This window comes from Pichia kudriavzevii, chromosome 2 (genome assembly GCF_003054445.1).
Source record: "Pichia kudriavzevii chromosome 2, complete sequence".
Classification (NCBI taxonomy): Eukaryota; Fungi; Ascomycota; class Pichiomycetes; order Pichiales; family Pichiaceae; genus Pichia; species Pichia kudriavzevii.
Window position 1 is genome coordinate 332,741 of NC_042507.1, and position 19,266 is coordinate 352,006.

At 38.2% G+C, this 19,266-nt stretch overlaps 11 protein-coding genes and 1 non-coding gene across 12 annotated transcripts; 7 read left to right on the forward strand and 5 right to left on the reverse strand.

Annotated features, from left to right (window-relative positions):
• Positions 1-193: 193 nt before the first annotated feature.
• C5L36_0B01690 (uncharacterized protein) lies at positions 194-2,209 on the reverse strand (the record flags this gene model as incomplete). Its single annotated transcript, XM_029464523.1, has 1 exon — positions 194-2,209. The coding sequence occupies one exon, from the start codon at positions 2,207-2,209 to the stop codon at positions 194-196; it is 2,016 nt and encodes a 671-aa protein (XP_029320382.1).
• Positions 2,210-2,443: 234 nt separating this feature from the next.
• On the reverse strand, positions 2,444-4,075 carry C5L36_0B01700 (uncharacterized protein; the record flags this gene model as incomplete). Its single annotated transcript, XM_029464524.1, has 1 exon — positions 2,444-4,075. One exon carries the CDS (start codon positions 4,073-4,075, stop codon positions 2,444-2,446), a length of 1,632 nt encoding a protein of 543 aa, XP_029320383.1.
• A 464-nt stretch (positions 4,076-4,539) lies between these two features.
• On the reverse strand, positions 4,540-5,019 carry C5L36_0B01710 (uncharacterized protein; the record flags this gene model as incomplete). Its single annotated transcript, XM_029464525.1, has 1 exon — positions 4,540-5,019. One exon carries the CDS (start codon positions 5,017-5,019, stop codon positions 4,540-4,542), a length of 480 nt encoding a protein of 159 aa, XP_029320384.1.
• A 200-nt stretch (positions 5,020-5,219) lies between these two features.
• Positions 5,220-6,392, forward strand: C5L36_0B01720 (uncharacterized protein; the record flags this gene model as incomplete). Its single annotated transcript, XM_029464526.1, has 1 exon — positions 5,220-6,392. The coding sequence occupies one exon, from the start codon at positions 5,220-5,222 to the stop codon at positions 6,390-6,392; it is 1,173 nt and encodes a 390-aa protein (XP_029320385.1).
• Positions 6,393-6,595: 203 nt separating this feature from the next.
• On the forward strand, positions 6,596-7,810 carry C5L36_0B01730 (uncharacterized protein; the record flags this gene model as incomplete). The annotated part of the gene is made up of 1 exon (XM_029464527.1): positions 6,596-7,810. One exon carries the CDS (start codon positions 6,596-6,598, stop codon positions 7,808-7,810), a length of 1,215 nt encoding a protein of 404 aa, XP_029320386.1.
• A 135-nt stretch (positions 7,811-7,945) lies between these two features.
• On the reverse strand, positions 7,946-8,536 carry C5L36_0B01740 (uncharacterized protein; the record flags this gene model as incomplete). Its single annotated transcript, XM_029464528.1, has 1 exon — positions 7,946-8,536. One exon carries the CDS (start codon positions 8,534-8,536, stop codon positions 7,946-7,948), a length of 591 nt encoding a protein of 196 aa, XP_029320387.1.
• Positions 8,537-8,756: 220 nt separating this feature from the next.
• On the reverse strand, positions 8,757-10,382 carry C5L36_0B01750 (uncharacterized protein; the record flags this gene model as incomplete). The annotated part of the gene is made up of 1 exon (XM_029464529.1): positions 8,757-10,382. The coding sequence occupies one exon, from the start codon at positions 10,380-10,382 to the stop codon at positions 8,757-8,759; it is 1,626 nt and encodes a 541-aa protein (XP_029320388.1).
• Positions 10,383-10,824: 442 nt separating this feature from the next.
• On the forward strand, positions 10,825-12,078 carry C5L36_0B01760 (uncharacterized protein; the record flags this gene model as incomplete). The annotated part of the gene is made up of 1 exon (XM_029464530.1): positions 10,825-12,078. One exon carries the CDS (start codon positions 10,825-10,827, stop codon positions 12,076-12,078), a length of 1,254 nt encoding a protein of 417 aa, XP_029320389.1.
• Positions 12,079-13,592: 1,514 nt separating this feature from the next.
• On the forward strand, positions 13,593-13,664 carry C5L36_0Btrna3Q. Its single transcript has one exon. It is a non-coding gene; the product is annotated as a tRNA-Gln (tRNA).
• A 358-nt stretch (positions 13,665-14,022) lies between these two features.
• Positions 14,023-15,555, forward strand: C5L36_0B01770 (uncharacterized protein; the record flags this gene model as incomplete). The annotated part of the gene is made up of 1 exon (XM_029464531.1): positions 14,023-15,555. The coding sequence occupies one exon, from the start codon at positions 14,023-14,025 to the stop codon at positions 15,553-15,555; it is 1,533 nt and encodes a 510-aa protein (XP_029320390.1).
• A 125-nt stretch (positions 15,556-15,680) lies between these two features.
• On the forward strand, positions 15,681-17,378 carry C5L36_0B01780 (uncharacterized protein; the record flags this gene model as incomplete). Its single annotated transcript, XM_029464532.1, has 1 exon — positions 15,681-17,378. The coding sequence occupies one exon, from the start codon at positions 15,681-15,683 to the stop codon at positions 17,376-17,378; it is 1,698 nt and encodes a 565-aa protein (XP_029320391.1).
• A 1,278-nt stretch (positions 17,379-18,656) lies between these two features.
• On the forward strand, positions 18,657-19,235 carry C5L36_0B01790 (uncharacterized protein; the record flags this gene model as incomplete). Its single annotated transcript, XM_029464533.1, has 1 exon — positions 18,657-19,235. One exon carries the CDS (start codon positions 18,657-18,659, stop codon positions 19,233-19,235), a length of 579 nt encoding a protein of 192 aa, XP_029320392.1.
• Between the last annotated feature and the right edge of the window lie 31 nt (positions 19,236-19,266).

Below are 19,266 nucleotides of genomic sequence, written 5' to 3' on the forward strand. Positions count from 1 at the left end.
AAATTCGCCAGCAAGTCCACTCTCGCACCAAAGACAGCTGAGAGAAAAAAAAGAAAATCTTTAGGCAGTGCTACGTAACCGCTTTTATTGGTGCGGACGTGATAACGAAGGCTCAGCAAATATTTATACAAGTACGGGGGGGGGGTAACAGGAACGCCATTTATGTACAGGGTTATGGCATCTGGAGATGGCATTAATGCTCCTCCAAGTCTTTGACACCAATGTTGTAAATGTCCAAAGTCTGAGCAGGGACAGTCGAAGGTGACTCCACAACAGGATCGGCGCCCGCTTGGGTTTTGGGAAAAGCCACTACGTCTCTTATATTGGACGATCCAAGTAGCATGGAACACATTCTATCAAAGCCAATTGCTAGGCCGGCATGGGGTGGACATCCACTATCAAGAGCATGAATTAGGTGACCAAAGAGTGACATGTGGTTTTTAATTTGTAGGATTTCTTGGAAAATAAACTTCTGTAACTGAGCATCATGGACTCTCCTTGATCCACCACCAACTTCAACTCCATTGATAACCAAGTCATAATGGTCACCCTTGACTTTTAAGGGATCACTGGCAAGGTATTCATAGTCTTCTAGCTTGGCCATAGTGAATGGATGGTGTGTAGACTCGTACCTCTTGTAATCATAAGTTGGGTATCCGTCCTTCGATTCTAGCTCAACTGGACTAAATAATGGGAAGTCCACTAACCACGACGCAACAAATACATTGTCCAATTTCTGCTTGGTTGATCCCTCACTGAAATCTCTCATCCATTCTTGAGGGAAATGTTGGATTGCCAATTGACGGAATCTACCTAATGGTGTGGGATTCTCATATGGCAATTCACTTCGATCACTAATTGCAACTATATCATTAACAGCAACATTCAAGCGTTGATTAAGTTCTTCAATTGGACATTTTAGCTTAATCGGCAGCTTGTACGCCCAATTGTTTAGCTCCTCGGCATTTCTAATCTTAAATATAAATGGCTTTCTATCTTTGTATTCCATATCATGAAACAATTGATTTGGTAGCTTCTTCTTTTTCTTTAAGCCCTCCTTTAGAACACATCCTTCAATAACATTGAACTCGTTGTTATGGAAAGAACTTTCAAAAAGGTCTGTCAAGGTTTCAAACGTTAGTGTGGACCTCAAATCCGGCTTGTCAATACCAAACTTCTGTAAGGCTGTTTCGTAACTCAACTTGGGAAAACTCTCACTTTTTTCCAACTCGACTAATTTTCCAGTCTCAAAATCAACACGGTATAAAGGTAGTTCCTTAACGCTTCCCCAGATACTACTGACTAACCTTTCAACAACATGTTGAATATCTTCACTTCTACCAAATGACATTTCCATATCAATTTGAGTAAATTCAGGTTGTCTATCGGCCCTTAAATCTTCATCCCTAAAGCATTTGGCAATCTGATAATAACCTTTGAACCCAGAAGCCATCAACAATTGCTTGTACTGCTGTGGTGATTGAGGTAACGCGTAGAAGTGACCATGTTTTCTTGTTGGCACTAAAAACTCCTTAGCTCCTTCTGGCGTTGACTTGAATAATAACGGAGTTTCAATTTCTGTAAAATTCATCGAGTCCAAAACAGACCTTGCAACACGAGCTGCTTTGGCTCTCATTTTAAGTGCCTGCTGGTAATATGGAAGTCTCAGTTGCAAATATCTATACTCGGGTGGATATTGATTTGGGGTATCTTTCAAAGAGTCTAATTGTGATGCCTTCTCGTTAGAATTATTCAAAATCTGGAAACTATTAACGTTCAATTCCCATGTTTCTTCTTGCTGGATGCCGTCAAGGTTGGCTAGGTTCTTCTTCTTTTGCGCCTTCAAATTAATAGTTCCTGTAACCGACAATGAGTCTTCTGGCTTCAATGTACGAAGAATTCTGCTCAGATCTTCAGATTTACTGACGATTTGGGTATATTCACCATTAAAATCTCTGAATTTGGCGAATACTAAACCTTTGGATATCTTTCTTGGTGCACCATCAATCCACCCGTTTAAAGTCACTTGTTTACCTATCAGTTGATGGTATTTTCCAGTAATGTCACCAACTGTATGAGTGAAATGCTTGAAATTGAATTTTTCAATTGTCTTCTGTTTATCAGGTAGTTCCAGCCTATTTAATTGCGAGACCGAAAAACACCTCCTAAATCTAAAAGAATGCTTAATTGATTGGTTATATCTGAGCATTCTTAAGCGTGAATGGTATTTCGATACCCAAAAGTGACAATACAACACCAGGAGAAAGAGAGATAAAACCTGCTTCTTTGGAAGACAGACGCTATCAAAAATCAAAAATGATTTTTTCTCAACATGAAATTCAGAATAATGACTCCACAATAGGTAAAGCTTTTTTTTTCTTCTTTGATTAATATCACTATGTACTTGTATATAAGTCAAAACTATAAACACGTAAAAAGCCCTTTATGGAGACCATTCTCTAATGGTTCTCAAAAAGATCCTTTTCATTTCTTTTCTGAATTCGTCATCAGACTTAGATTCCTCAATTATATCTCCATATTCTTTCATTAGATTTGAAAGTCTAATCTCAAAAGATTCATCTAGTGTATTGTTTTCTGAACCCCTTTGTTTGATCAATCTCGCTAGTTCAACATCCTTATCAAGGAGGCATACCAGAACCAACGACTGGGTTAGCACTCCCCTGTTGTACTCATTACCCTCGTGAGGCTTAAGAAACAAGTTGATTGCCTTATTATGGATATCTATAGCCTTGTCCGAATTATTAAACCATCCGTGAAACAACATCAAAGCCGCCAGGTTGTTTGCTGCGGGTAATGGAGTCTGTGGAACGAGTACCTCAGCCACATTGATCATCTTTTTATCTTCCTTTACAATACAATCATAAGTACATACCAAAGAAATAATTGATTTCAAATTGTTCTGGGCAACTGTGCCATCTGGTACCTTGGTTTGATAATTTTGAAAGTATTTAATTGCGGCTTTCAAATCATTGGAGTAGAAACCAGCCGATTTTATGAGGTTATTCATCATTTCCGGAGTATCATCCAAGCCCAACTCTAAAATCTGTTCTCTAATTTCCTCAACAATTTCAGACAAAGGTGCAAGGTCTTTGATTTCTACACCCAATTCACTCTTTACGAGTTTCAAGTTCTCTGAATCAACAATTGGCGTAAGCTGCAGTTTCGAAATTGGCATCAAAGTTTTCAATAGCGCATTTCCTGAGAGTGATACGCCATTATTTATTGATGCTTCATATAAATAAAGGTAATCAATATTATTTAGTGGAGTACCGTCATCTTCGTTTATCAAGGTTTCGATAATTGCTGGTGGAATATACATTGAAGTTACTATTGCTGTACAGCTCAATTTAATCAAGTTATCCATCAAGCACAAGTATGTCTTATCATCAATCAGTGATTTGTCGCCAACAGTTTCATAGATTTGTAGTATCTGTATTAGTTTTTTAATATCAACCTTATGTAGGTTTTCCTTGATTTCAACAGAATCACCGTACAAAAGCTTTTTCAAGGCAGATATTGCGATCATGTCATGTGGTTCTTCAGGCTTTAACTTATGGTAAAGTGACCAACTTGAATCAACCCTGCCTGGATTGTGGGTAATCAATTGGTTGATTGACTCTAATGAAAGATTCCTTTTGTCTTCAAGTAATTTTCTAAGTGCAAGGGTAGACACAGCGTAATTGTATTGAGAGAATTTCTCAATTAGATTGTTTAGAATTTCCTTCTTGTATTCCTGAGAAACTTCTGGAGTATTCTCAAGTAACTTTAAAAGGGTCAAAGATAGCATGTACAAATCATCATACTCCTTTTCAATAACTTCCTCTTTAGGTAGTTTCTCGACTCTTGAAGCATGATGATTGATAATATCATGATAGGTTTGGCCACTCTTCAAATCAGGATCAGTGTCTGCGTTTTCCCTTAGGCAGTTCAATGTATCGTTTAAGGAATTGTGACTTTTTACATCAATATAAGTGGATCTGGTGACTGAAAAGTATCTCGTATTTCTTGTCAGGGTGGACCTGAAAACAAATGCACGAGATCTACCTGAAAGCATGTTTCCGATTGGTGTCTTCTGAAGTATACGTTGAGTTACAATTTCCAATAGACACTTGATTGGATTCTAAATTGCTTTTGTCAGTTCTATAAACCCACAATTGAGGGTTTCTTATTGCGTTACAAAAACGCGCCTTTTCTACTGAAAAGTATTTAAACAAGAAATCGCCCATGGTGTATCAAAAATGCACCTCCATCTCCTTAACCTCTTATAACTTCACCGAATAAATTGAACCACACACGCTAAGTGTAGTGTGAAGAGTCACGCTTCACACACCGTGTGTACTTCCTTTTTCTTTGTCTGAATTTTTTTATGAACTTTACAATGATGAAAAAAATTATCAATATTAAAACAGTTATCCCTGTCTTAAATATAATGTCGAGAATTCTAATCTGAAACATAAAGTTCTAAACTCTTAGACAATCAGACTAGCCTACCAGTAATATAAAATGTTATAAATCGTACTACCTTTGGTTTCTCACTTTGGAGCAATCTGTCCATTTCCCCTTAAATCCTAGGTATCCCCCGTTTCGCAACGCTTCCATACCCACATCGCTCATACATTTGAATCTAGCAGGACCCAATGGTGTCCCCCCGTACCACCTACTGACAATTACCAGGATGTTCACCAAGTGTAACCTATCCAGCATCCCAAGTATTCGTAACCCCGAGCCACCCTCACGATTATCATTGAATCCTTGGTTCAGATTGACTAGCTTGTTTAGCTCAACGGCAGCACTTTTACCCTGTTTATCGGTGAGATTGGATTGTGTTGTCTTCCATGCGTACATCAGTGGATGTGATGCCTTTTGTACTGTTTTATCAAGTTTAAAAATATCTTCTAATAGTCCGGGAATTTCTGTGCTTGACGTAATAGGTGTACAAAACGCCTTGAATTTGGATTTCTTCATCGTTAGTATTGAAGATGTCGACCATCTTGACATGGCTTAATGAATGTACTCCAGTTTCTCCTGAACACGTGAAAAAAAAAGTAGTTACAGTTTAAAATAAGTTTGTAAGACCCTGTAGAGCTGAAAATTTCATGTGCGTATATGGTTCTCAACCCATTCTCATCAGAATTCCTAATTTACCAAGCACTCAAGTTTGTCAAAGTTCAATCACTGTTTCATTAGATTAGGCCCAAATGGCAACTACTAAGAAGACAGAAACAAAAGCCGCCAAACGTCCGGCGTCTGCAAAGAGGAAACCCACCAAGGCTGCGCCAAAGGCGAAACTGACAAGTACTCCTGATTTGAATAGAACACCACAGAGAGGAGACAAAGACAATGAGGAAGATACCACAGATGGTGTTCATTTAAACGAAGGCCTCGATGTGAGTCCGGTGAAGAAAAGCGCCATTGGGGACTATCATGATAATGTGATGGATACCCCGAGGGATAAAAACAGGTATAAATATCGTGTTGAGATTCAGCAGATGATGTTTGTTTCTGGAGAGACTAATGATCCCAATGAGCGAACGACTGATTTGATTGAAGACATTGTACGTGACCAGGTTGTTTCGTTGATGCTGCAGGCCCAGAAGACAGCTTCCTCGAGAGGCCAGAGGTCAATACTACCCGAAGATTTGATTTTTTTAATCCGACATGACAAGGCTAAAGTGAACAGGCTCCGGACGTACTTATCATGGAAAGATGTCCGTAAAAATGCCAAGGATCAAGAGACTGGAGATGTTGGTGCCGGTGGAACTGACTTGTTAGATGAAGGTGTTGGAAGCATGGATAATAAGATAATGGCGTCCAAACAAAACAAAACATTGAAGTTGCCATGGGAGTTGGAATTCATGTTTACCGAGCAGCCTTTGAGTCTTAATAATGGTGAAGACGATGTAATAGATGAAGAAGGTCGAGAAGCTGTTTTGGCTCAAATCAAAAGATTGAAGCAAAACGATGAAAGAACACGGGACATGACCCAGGAAGAGTATGTTCACTGGTCTGAATGTAGGCAGGCTAGTTTTACATTCAGGAAATCCAAAAGATTTAGAGAATGGTGTGGACTATCACAGATTACGGAAAGTCGACCAAATGATGATGTCATAGACATTCTAGGATTTCTTACGTTTGAGATGGTGTGCTCTATAACAGAAGAGGCCTTGAAAGTCAAGACGTCAATGGATAGGATATTTGGGGACCATGATCGTCATAAGTATCTATTTATGGAACCTAGTAACGATGACAAACCCATTAATGAAGACCATGTTCGAGAAGCTTGGAGAAGACTACAAACCGTACCTCATGCAAAAAGATCTCTATACAACTTCCACGGTGGGCGAATGCTACGTAATGTCAGATTAATTTAGCTTCTGTTGTTCTATAAAGATGGACCTCTTATCCTGCGTGAATTTGTAATGCTATTGTATTGATGTCGATTCTTTTGTAATATCATTTCCGAAAATTTAAAAAGCTGAGCCAATAATTTTCTCATTTCAACATGAAATTTGCAAAGTAGAAGCTCCACATATACCCTTCCCAATACGTACTCGTACTACCAACTTCGAAAACTATGAGAAACTTACAACTATCTTATAAGAAAATACTCTCTATACCTGGTCCATTCACAGATCCTGACTACGAACCATCTCTAGCCGTTGAAGAACTCTCCAATGCAAATGTTTTGGTAATTGGTGCAGGAGGTCTTGGATGTGAGATTTTAAAGGATTTGGCCTTGTCAGGAATAAAGAGAATCAGTGTCATAGACATGGACACTATTGAATTAACAAATTTAAATAGACAGTTTTTATTTAAAGTGGGTGATATTGGGCAATCAAAGGCTATGGTTGCAGCTGAAGTAGTTATGGAACGAGTTGAGGGAGTGTCAATTACACCCTATTTGAACAGAATTCAAGATTTTGATGATGAATTTTATAGAAACTTTACAATAATTGTCTGTGGACTAGACTCGATTGAAGCACGAAGATGGATCAATTCTAAAATAGTAGGTATAGCCCAAAATTATGATCAGATAATTCCAATCATTGATGGTGGTACGGAAGGGTTTCAGGGATCAGTCAAAATGATAATACCTACGATAACTGCTTGTTTTGAATGTTACCTGCCTCTGATACCCGACAGGGTCACATATCCGTTATGCACACTTGCATCGACTCCAAGATTGCCAGAACATTGTATAGAATGGGCACATCAGATTGAGTGGGGTAAAAAGTACAGTCATGAATTTAATGCTGATGATCTCGGTGATGTTTCGAAAATGTACCAATTGGCATTGGAGAGGGGAAAACAGTATGGAATTGAGGGTATTACTAAAGAGAAAACCCTAGGTGTTGTCAAAAATATCATTCCAGCAATCGCATCAACTAACGCTGTTGTTAGTGGGCAAGTGTGCAATGAGGCATTCAAATTTCTCACTAGCTGCAATCCTAATATGAAAGATTCAATGTACTATAATGGAGAAAACGGTGTTTTGTTTGAAACCGACGAGTATCATAAATTACCCGATTGTGCTGTTTGTGGGATAAAACGGGTCAAACTAACAGTTGAGAATGGAACTTCAATTGGCCAATTTGTTAGTAAAATCAAGGATGCATATAAACTAATAAAGCCACTATTTATAAAGGATGATAAAGAGCTCTTCAACTTCAAATTTGACACAATCGATGGTCCGGTTGGTAGCAAACCTATAGAGAACGGGGAGTTGATAGTGATTGATAAAAACATTTCAACCTCAATGGTTGTCGAGATCATAGTAGAAGATTTGTAGAAACTTAAGAATTCAATTAACTACACAGTATAAAAATGGGATTCTTTAGATGTTTTTCCAAAAAAAAAATAGAGGTAAGGTGGAAGATAGCCACAGTATACCATTCGTTATTCATTCTATAGTTCGCCTCAGAATTTAAGCTTGCTTTGAGAAGTATTCCTTGGACTTGGTTGGTTCTGGAACAATGGTGTCAGCACCTGGAGTCCAGTTTGCAGGACAAACTTCACCGTACTTGTCGGTGAATTGGAATGCTTCTAATAATCTCAATGATTCTTCAACAGATCTACCAACTGGTAAATCGTTAATGGTAATTTGTCTTAAGGTACCCTTTGGATCAATGAGGAAGATACCTCTTAAATCAATACCTTCTTCTTCTAACAAGACACCGTAGTCTCTAGATAAAGAGTGGTTTCTGTCAGCAATAAGTGGGATGTTCAATGGGCCTAAACCACCTTCTGCTCTTGCAACGTTGGTCCAAGCCAAGAGAGAGTATTCAGAGTCGGTGGAAGCCATCAAGATTTCACAGTTCTTTTCCTTGAATTCCTTTGCCTTTTCAGAGTAGGCAATGATTTCGGTAGGACAGACAAAGGTGAAAGCCATTGGGAAGAAGGCCAAAAGAACCCACTTACCCTTGTATTGTTCAAGAGAGACTTCTTCGAAAGTACCGTTGACAACTGCGGTCTTGGTGAATGCTGGAGCTGGCTTTTGGATAGATGGGACAACCATTGTAGATTATTGGGTAATTGAGTAACTGGATAAACTCTTGCTTGATCTAACTGCCATACAAACAAAAGATAACCTCCACCATATAAAAGGCCAACGGTGGCGACAACTACTCTCCTTTTATACTCGCGGTATAGAATCTTCGAGCACACGAGACGGTCTCGCTTCTCGCTGGAGATTAGTAAACCGTATGAAGCTTATCAATCCCACCAAAACCTAGACTTTACTGGTTGTCAACCATTGGCGCCAGCACATCTGCATCACCATTGCCATTGCCATTGCCATTGTTATCAACATCACCATTGCCATTGGCATTCGGATTGGCATTGGCATTAGAATCTACAATAGCAGCGGCACGTACACGTACACGTTTCACAGAATCCGAAAATGGTGGGAACAAAGTCAAAACAAGCAAAATAAGGTCTTGGACAATTTGCTGTATTATCTCCACTATGTGCATAATAAAACTTGCACCCTGATTTTCACGTAAACGGCGATTATCTAGAATCACTTCTCCCGATTCATTGTAGATCTGTCGATTGTAGCATACAAGGGCCCATGAGAGTATATCTAACGTATTGTAGAATTTCTGCTCTAAAAACTCCTTTGTCTTTTTATGTAGACTGTGGAATTTCAAGACAAGGGGTATGCCTCCTCTCAAACCTATTTTCTCCCATGTTTGTATGACGTTAGTATCAGATATATATATGATGATGGCACCTACGTATCCGACACCTTTGGGGATTTCTAGTCTGTAGCAAACAAATATACAAAACGCAGCCTTGAGCAGAAACAGGAAATGGACTGTTGCAAGGTTGAAGATCAATCCATTCCAAATCCAAACTAAGAAAAACCCCAGTATAAAGTCCCAAATCTTTCTTACTAAACTCTTCTCTGCGTTGGATACGGTTCCCCTAGGTTCATCCACATCTGCTCTCAGCGAATCGAGCAATGGAATGATTTCTGTCTCAATTACGTGTAAAGACCGTCTATCTGAATCATCCAATGGCACATCACGTCTACTAATATCTGTGAAAAGCCCAAGAATATCCGAGTACGCCTGGAAAATAGATGCACTAGTGTTTCCTTCGCTTTTCACCACTGTAGGATCTTCCAAATGTCCAATCCTAACTTTTAGGGTTTCAATAGGACCTAGTTTTTCAAGTAGTTTTAAACCGCTTCTGCTAACCATAAAATAGGGTTTGTAGATACCATCCTTATCATAGGGACTAACAACAAAGCATTGTTGAGAACTCAATTCTACTTGTTCGCCAGTTGCATCATTGGTGATTACATACTTCTCCTGGCAAGTCAATAACTGGTCCACCATTCGATCTGTTCCTTGTAAGCCATCGTATGAATGACCTGAGAGAGAGTGGTATTCACCATTGGGGAACCTTATATCGTATGATTCATCGGTTATGTTCCATCTCTTCAGTTCATGCATAATATTGGTTGAAAACGGACGTTCTCTGATCAAAGCATGGAACTGGGTCAAGTCTTCATCTCGGAGACTTTCATAGATTCCATGGACATGTAGAGTTACATGGTCCCGCTCTGAAATGGCACAATCAACTCCCTCATAAGATTGATAATTATGCCAAACCTTTTCTAGCGTGTCAAATTCATCTGCCCTTTCACCATCCGGATCGGTAGCATAGTTGAGAATCAGAAACGGATATTCCTTTCCTAACCGAATGAGAACTTGAGATACAAGCTCGTCTTCTTTACATGTGATTCTGCTCATGAAATTCTCAGTCACTCTGAGATCATCATCGAATGCATCCTTGAAGTGTAATGACTGATCCTTATAGCATAATATGGAAAAAGCAATATCCACTGTAATCATTTTATTTTCTTAATACCTTCTCCGGTTGGACTTTTAGCACAGCTGAGTTTCACTGTTACAAGAGAAGGTTACAAACAGCAGACAGCCATCAGAACATGATTCTTATATTATTTTTCTTTTTTGAAATTCGCATTTTGGGCTTTTTTTGTTCGGCGTTTGCTCGCCTTTGGATGAAGAAAAAAAAAAAGAAGGCAATTTTCAATAACATTAATGAAAGGAAGTTGCAAACTGAAAGAGCTTATGTTGATTCTAAAATATAAGGAAAGGGGCTGTATTTTTAACCGGTCATTACGTATTCCACAGAACAACACACACTACTTTTTCTGTTTATGAGCATTTATTGAAAAGAAAAATTGCATCATACAACTTTGAAAAATAGACTGACGCAACAAAGCCATTTAAATAAAGAAGAAGGTAAATAACGTAGAAAAAACTAACAGGTATGTTTGCGCAATCGGTTAAGCAGTTTCACCAGCCAATTCTACAGTTCCAACAACAGCGTCAAATTGTGGGTTTTATCAGGTCTGTGCTCTGTTTGGATCCACCTCAATCTGCTGATGTTCCAACTGTTGAGAATAGATTTCATCCATGGGATTCTTCTCCATATCCTGATTTGAGGACAAGAGCTGCAACGATTCGAGCAAAGGCCAAATGCCCCGTCACAAATTTAGATATCAACTACACTTGTCCAATATCCGGTATTCCTACACACCACTCCAGAGAAGCTTGGGAACAAGACACAGAATACCATCAAACTAAGAAATACGAGATCCTGAAAAAGGTAAACATTTATGAGCATGATTTAAGAAGCGGTAGACCATTCCCTGAATTTGAATTTCCAACAAATCAAAGAAGAGATAACTTGGTCAATTTTGCCAACTGGGATACTTTCTTTTATACAAGAGGGTTTGTATCCATGGACACTGAATTTCAATTGGCAGTTGTCACCAAGATGTTAAGTTTCCCTTTGTCTATAGCATCCATTGTCCATCAATATTCGCCATATTTTTTGAAGCCTAAGGGACCTGTCAGTGTTGAAGGTTTGAAATCTTTAGCTGCTTTGAGATACTCACTTTACCCCCAGCTCAGGCTATCCACTTATAGGGATAGACCTATGAGAATTTTCTTGCTTAATGCAAGGTCAGAGTCTTTATTACCAGCTCACGTTTGGAAAGAACTCACTTATCTATTCCCCGGTGTTACTTTTGAATTGCACTTTGTTGGACCTCAATCCTACTTTGATAGAGAAAAGCAACAATACCTGGTGAGTGATAGACCGATCATAAAAAGACTAGATGACACCCTCTGTTTTGTGTACCATACGCATGATTTCAACGTTTTGCATGAAGCTGGTGACTTGTTTCCATACGATCCCTATTTAGATATGTTTATTGCCTACCATCCGCAAATGACTGAAAAGAATTCCGTAGAAATGTGGAGCAAGTCAATCAAGGGATTACTTGAATCAAAGTGTCCAGTTGTGGTTACTGGCTATCATGAAGAAAACTTGAACAAAAACTTTGATTATATCATGGAAAACTTTAAAGACGACTTGGATCTAATATTTGATAAAACCCAAAACATATATGGCTCAACAAAGTGGGAATTGAATGATTTGAACCCACAAGAAGTATTTCAATATAATCAGCGTATCTTCGCTATCAGAGGAAAGAGATACCATGCTGTCAATACTTAATGCAGTTTAGGGCTAGGCTTTGGACTGCAGCCATTTTTTACTCACTCTGTATATAGTAACTCAGACCTGAAAAAAAATAGTTCAAATACGTAAATCTTATTTACTCTGTACTTTCCTGTTCGTTTCTTTGGTTTCTTTTTCCTCAACATATATTAAAACAGAGAGAATATGATAGGAACGTTTGCGTGTATAATGAGGTGATAACTAGTAACTGAATATCAGAATGTTTTTTTCCGAGAGTTTAATATTCTTTCCACTTAGATTCAAGTAAACATATCACCACTTTTTTTTCCTTTTCAGAGTAAGTAACAAATTTTACTAGACTTCTAAGTACGCCGCACGAGTTTAAACCCTATAACTCCTTTTGTATTATTTAAACAGTTTTTTTGACGGGTAACTTTATACTTTCTGCATAGGGGCCAAATATAAAAACCAGATATGATCCTTTTTTTCCTTCTAACGTTAGTCATAAAATTTAGCTTTCCCGACAAAGTCAAGCGTATATGAACCGTAAAACTTTTGGGTGGATATGATATGCACTCTGCTCCAACCCCTCAACTATTTAACTTGGTAAAATCAAGTTTTGGCTAGACCTTGGATTGAACGTTCGGGAATATTGGTTTGGTCTGAGGAATTCACCTTTTCTTCTTTGGTAGAGCTACCAACATCCACTTTTTTAACGGTTTGGAAGGTTTTCAGAATGAGTTCCTTAAGCTAAATTGAAATGTTGATGCGTGTTTTTAATGGAAAAGACAATTTTGTAAAATAGATATTCACTAATTACAGGAAATATTTCGAAGTTTGTGTGTTGAGCTGGGTGCCAATATATTAATGCACCGTCTTAAGACGATCCTTGTGAAATTATCCATTTAGACTAATGCCTATAGATACCCTTTTGAGAAGAAAAAATTAAATCATGTTGACAATCAGGTTGAGTACTAGGTGACCTTTTGTGTTGTTATATTGAACATTTAACGTTCTAACAGATTTTAATTTCAACATCCTGGCAGTACCAAAATGTGGAAGAGATATTCTTTTAGATATTTCGTGTTTACATGGATTGTTGATTGATCAAAGGAAATTATAAAAATTGAAAAAATCACGAATTTACAAAATAAAGGTAAAGTGACATTAATCGTAAGCAATTGTTTTTATCTAAGGTGGGCTAAAAATGTCTAGCTCGGAAACTGATTACGTTTTTTTTTATAACTGTTTCATCTAACAAAGACACATAGGCATGTTTTTGTTACCAAACTAAAAATTATCGAAACCAGTTTTTGAATCCTCAAAACAGGCTGACGCCATGTATCTTAACAATATTTACCTTTATATAAAAACACAAGGCTTAGTAATGATTGAAATTTGGGCATCATCATAAATATTGCAATAAACTTTGAAAGGTTTACAAAGATTCGTCCCATTCAAATCAAAGATAATCCAATTATACAGTATAATTTCTGATTTTGGCATACCTCTTAGTAATATAAGAGTCTTTCAAGTACTCCTCCGTAAAAGGTCTTGTAGTGTAGTGGTTATCACTTTGGATTCTGATTCCAACAACCCCAGTTCGAATCCGGGCTAGACCTTAATACCATTATTTTTATCCGCATGCAATATCTTTTGGATTTTTTTTTTTCTCTACAACTAAGTGAAGGGCTTTTTGAAATACACTACCAATGTCTATAATACTGATGTGCTAGGCATGTATCTAGTATCAAGGAGCATGTATCTATTGAAGAATAGACATAAGTTTTTCTTAAATTGTTTGGAACTCTCCGTTAACGGGTCCAAAATCGCCGTAAGCGAAAAAAAAAAAACATTTTTTTTTTACAAATGTCCATGCGGTGACACATGACTCTTCTACTTCATTAAACACATCATAAAGTTTTCTTTTTGAATTTTTAGATATATATTTTTTGAATTGTATTACAAACCTAAGAAACCATGAGTCAAGTTTATAGATCTACTCGTTCTGCTACTGAACAAGAAATATCCTTTGAAGAGGCTATCATTACAGGATTAGCTAAAGATGGTGGCCTTTTCATCCCATCTGAAATCCCACAAATATCCAAGGATGCTCTCTCTGAGTGGGAGAACTTATCATTTCAGGAGTTAGCCTTCAACATTATGAGATTATACATCAAGGAGTCTGAAATTCCAAATGAAGATTTGAAAAAACTAGTTGAAAAGTCTTATTCTACTTTCAGATCAAATGATGTTACCCCATTAGTCAAGATTGATTCCAAGAATAATTTGCACTTATTGGAACTATTTCATGGTCCAACCTACGCTTTCAAGGATGTTGCGTTACAATTTGTTGGTAACTTGTTTGAGTACTTTTTACAGAGAAAGAATGCCAACAAGAAAGAAGGCGAGGAGAGAGATATCATTACTGTTGTTGGTGCAACATCAGGTGACACAGGTTCAGCTGCAATCTATGGTTTAAGAAATAAAAAGGATGTTAGTGTTTTTATCATGTACCCAACCGGTAGAGTTTCGCCTTTGCAAGAGGACCAGATGACTACAGTTACTGATGACAACATCCACACCTTCTCCGTTAAAGGTACCTTTGATGATTGCCAATCTTTGGTGAAACAAGTTTTTGCGGACGAAGAATTCAACAGTAAGTATCATATCGGTGCTGTTAATTCTATCAACTGGGCAAGAATTTTGGCACAAATAACGTATTATTTCCATGCTTATTTCAATTTGAAAAAACAAGTTGGTTCCGAAGACTTCCACGTTAAATTTGTTGTTCCATCTGGAAACTTTGGTGATATTCTTGCTGGCTTTTACGCAGAAGAGATGGGATTGCCTGTTGAAAAATTAGTTGTTGCTACCAATGAAAACAACATATTACATAGGTTTATTAACAGTGGTGTTTACGACAGAACACCAGCTAAGGTCACATATTCACCAGCCATGGACATTTCCATCTCCTCCAATTTTGAAAGGTTCTTATGGTATATGGTCAGGAAAACCGATGGTAAGAATGACGACATGAAAACCGGTTCCATAATGGCTAACTTTATGTCCTCATTGAACTCTCCAAAGGGTGAGTTTACGGTTTCTCCTGAAACCCTTGCCGTCACAAGAGAAATCCTAGCATCTGCCTCTGTTACAAACGAAGAAACTGTTGCAACTATTAGAGAAACCTACCAGAATACCTCCAATAAGTACATTTTAGACCCACATTCTGCTGTTGGTATTCACACTTGCTTGAAAACAATGGAAACAAGTGAGGATAAACCAAACACTTATTACATTTCGTTATCTACTGCGCACCCGGCAAAGTTTTCTGAAGTTGTTAACTTAGCGTTGGGTGAATTTGAAGGATATTCTTTTGAAAAGGACGTTCTTCCAACTGAACTGAAACAACTGTCTTCTATGGAAAAGAAAATCAGGATCATTGAACAAGCAGACTTACAGACTGTCGAGGCTGCAATTGTTGAAGAACTTGCAAAAGAAAAGAAATAAATACAGAAACAGCATCCGGTAACTCTCTTTAATCTTCTATAAAAAAACTCCCACCTATATATCATCATTAAACTGAACAATGCACTTGAATCTCTCTTGGATAGGAAATTTTTGCGCGCGCAAGCATGTGTCCCTGTAACGAAACTTGTGAATTTTCTTCACATGTTCACGACCAGGGAGAATTCCATTTAATGATTACGTTAAGTAAGTGTATATCTCCCTTAACGTGGGTTCTTCAAATAAAATCAAGTTTCAATCAAGACCAGGCAATGCAACGCGTGAAGAAGTTACCTACAGGAAAGCCAGACAGTTCTACTGCAGGTAGGATCCAGGCTCATGCGCAGCAACAACAACAGCAACAACAACAGCAACAACAACAGCAGCAACAACAACAGCAACAACAACAGCAACAACCATCGACAACAGCAAAGTCCAACCAACCGATTCAACTAAAGCCTACCGACCAATCTATACCACCATGTCTAAAGGAGCATTTCCCAGAGAAAGTAGAACTATATGAACAATTACAAAATCGGGAAAGATTGCTTGATATAATGATCAACAGAAAACTACTCGACTTACAAGACCATCAACAACGTATTACGACAAACGAATTATCGGGCGAATCCAATGAGGAGACACTACGGATTTTCATTTACAATACATCTGAGAACCAGCCATGGCAGAGAGATGCAAACCAACAAGATGTTCCTAGCGAAGTACATCCAGATCCTTCTTGGACTTTGAGAATTGAGGGACGATTGTTGAATGACAAAACTCCACTAACCGATTCTAAGAGACATAAGATGTCTTGGTTTTTATCAGGTTTGAGTGTTGAGCTGAAACCTGCTGATGGCGATGAATCCAGGCCCCTAGTTTTGAAGGGAGTCAATGCGCCAGGTTTGAATGGCAGCTCAGACACCTTAATTGAGTGGCATGATGATATCAAATTACCAGAGGCTGAACGTGTGTCCAAGCAGTTTGATGGTATGGACATCAGACGAGGCGGATCGAGCATTCCAGGCAGTACTGACGATCTAGACCGGGAAATTGTTGCCAATATTGTCATTCAACCCAAACAATATCCAATCAAGTTGATGGTTAATGATAAGTCGTTGATGGAACTAGTTGGGGCAAGGGAAATCACACAAGCAGAATGCATCAAGAGAATTTTTTACTATGCTAAGGTAAACCAACTTTTTGATGTTCAAACCGTGGAATCTGATTCTAAAGACCTGACAAACAAGTCAAGCAAGAAAATTGTAACTATAAAATCAGATGAACTTTTAATGAAAATTTTTGGTTTACCAATTATGACCATGCCTCAAATCATGGAAATAGTGGGAAATAAACTGTTGAAACCAGTTGAACCCGTTAGAATTAACTATCGTATCAATACCTTGAAGAGTACAACTTTGGGTGAAGTTGTCGTTGATATTAAGGTCAACAGGGCCATGCTTGGAAAGAAGAAGGTGAACCAGGATCTTGAAGATATCAACCGCCTAATAACCGAAGATGTCCTGAACAAGCAGAGCCTTGCAGAGTTGATAAAGTTGGATGAAAACTTGAAACTCAACATTCAAATATTGAACTACTCCAAAATGAAGTATGACTTTTACAAGAAGTTCAGTGAGAACCCAGCCGAATTTCTCAAGCAAGTACTACAAAAGAATGAAGAGTACCTAAAGATTTTGAGCAGTGATTCAATGTCCTTTGGTAAGGATGGCCTTGTTAGCGAGGAGCTGGTGAGAAAGTCTGACTTTTACACAGACGACTTCTTGAAGCAACACATCAATCTTTTGCTCAATTCCGGTAGAATATAGATGGTGCTTAAAGTAGTGGTTCTGTTTCTCTTCATTTTTTCTTCTTTCCACTTCCCCTTTGTATTCGTCCTCTATATATCTTTATACGTCTTGTATTTTTAATTCAGTGTCTATTACACGCTGCGGCTTTGTGGCAAGGTGGTGCTAGTCAACCCATACACAATTTCCCCATTTGGGGTAGTTTGCACCTATAATATTGACAGGGCCATTTTCTTTTTATGGGTGTCTCTTGTTTCGGGTATAGGTTGGAAAACAAGTTGTTAGCAAGACAACTTCTAAAGTCGCATTTTACATATATTTTTCAAAAAATGGCAAATGAAATTACCTCTAGAGTACAAATATGGTATAGCTCACTATAATCGGCATTGTGTATCCCAGATAGAGAGCCCCCTTCCCTTTCAAGACGTCTGGCAAAACACGATCTTGGCATGCAAAGCGCCAAAACCACGTTCAGTGCAATATGCACTATGTACCTGCAAGTTTCGCAGAGCCGAGCAATAAAACTTTTAGCACCAAGGAGGAGAACAAGCCAGTCTAGTGAAAATAAAGCTAATTGCGCTGTGTATTGCGCCTAGATGGTGGGAATACACATACAAGAGGGTGTCCGAAGAGCAAAGCCAGCCCCCGAAAAGCTTCTTTGTTGTGGAATTAAGCTTTCGGGTCTAGTAATAGTGCATTTAGTGTCTCGCACCATTTCCTACGGAATTGGGGGCTACGATGCATCGCCAAAGACTCAAAAGTAGGGTACCTCTTCAAACTGGGATCCTCTAGTACATACCACCCGTCCTCACCAACAAGGACGTGTTCCACTGGTCCTTCGATCCATGTTATTTCCAGTTGTTCGAAATTGAGCAACTCGATTCCAAGTAGCAGAGGTTTCAAATGGGCAAGAGTTGTGTAGTTTTCGTGGATCGCCATGTACTCTTTTGTTTCAAATCCCATGGTGGAGTGTTTCTTTCAATGACCTTTATGGAGCGTAACACAAAGATATGTCAAGACTAGGTACGTGGTCTTGGACAAAATAAATAGTGGTATATAAATTTCGTACACTAATCATTGATTTGCTGAATCATCTACGTAGGACGAGGAATATCATAATGCAGGTTGCGGTAAGTGAGAACAAAAAAAAGTGAGATTTTATTTTCTGAAATATATATACATAAATATATATTTTTTTTAACCAAATTTTTTTTTTTTTTTTCACTATTTCAAGTTCCTTAGTTTGACCCGTAAAGTAGTGTCCTCTTCTTTAAGGTTAACAAAGAGCAAACATTCGATATGGCAAGAAAGGGTGGTGTATCGAAGAACTCACGTGCTGCGCGTCGTGGCGATGCTGATCCATTTACAAGCTCGGAGGCCAAAGAACTAGCGGCAATACCGAGATTGGAGAACACTGATACGGTTTCTTCAATTATTCGTTCTTCTTTATCAAAGAACCAAAGGCTACTTAACGATAAAGTGAACCGTCTCAGTAAGAACGAAAACAAATTGAAGCCCGGAGATCACATTATCACTACACACGCAAACAAGAAAAGACAACACATGGTTTCTAAAACCGTTCGTAGTAAACAATCAAAATTCCTCAATATTGATGGGAGGTTGAGCAAAAAAATTGAAAATGCTTTGAACAGAAAGAAGAAAATCGCAAACTTGAGGAAAGCGGGATGGGAACAAATCAATGAAGTTGCCAAAAAATCGCTTGAAGATGACATTGTCAGCAAAATCAATAGTGAAAAGCAAACTAACCAAGACTTGGAAGATCAACTCTTGGATGAAATGAGAGATGATGATGAGATCGTACAAGAAATTGTGAAGAAACAACAAAACCCGTTTGCCTTGTTACCGGAAGAAGAGTAAATTTGCCATTGTTCATTGTTTGTGTACGCTA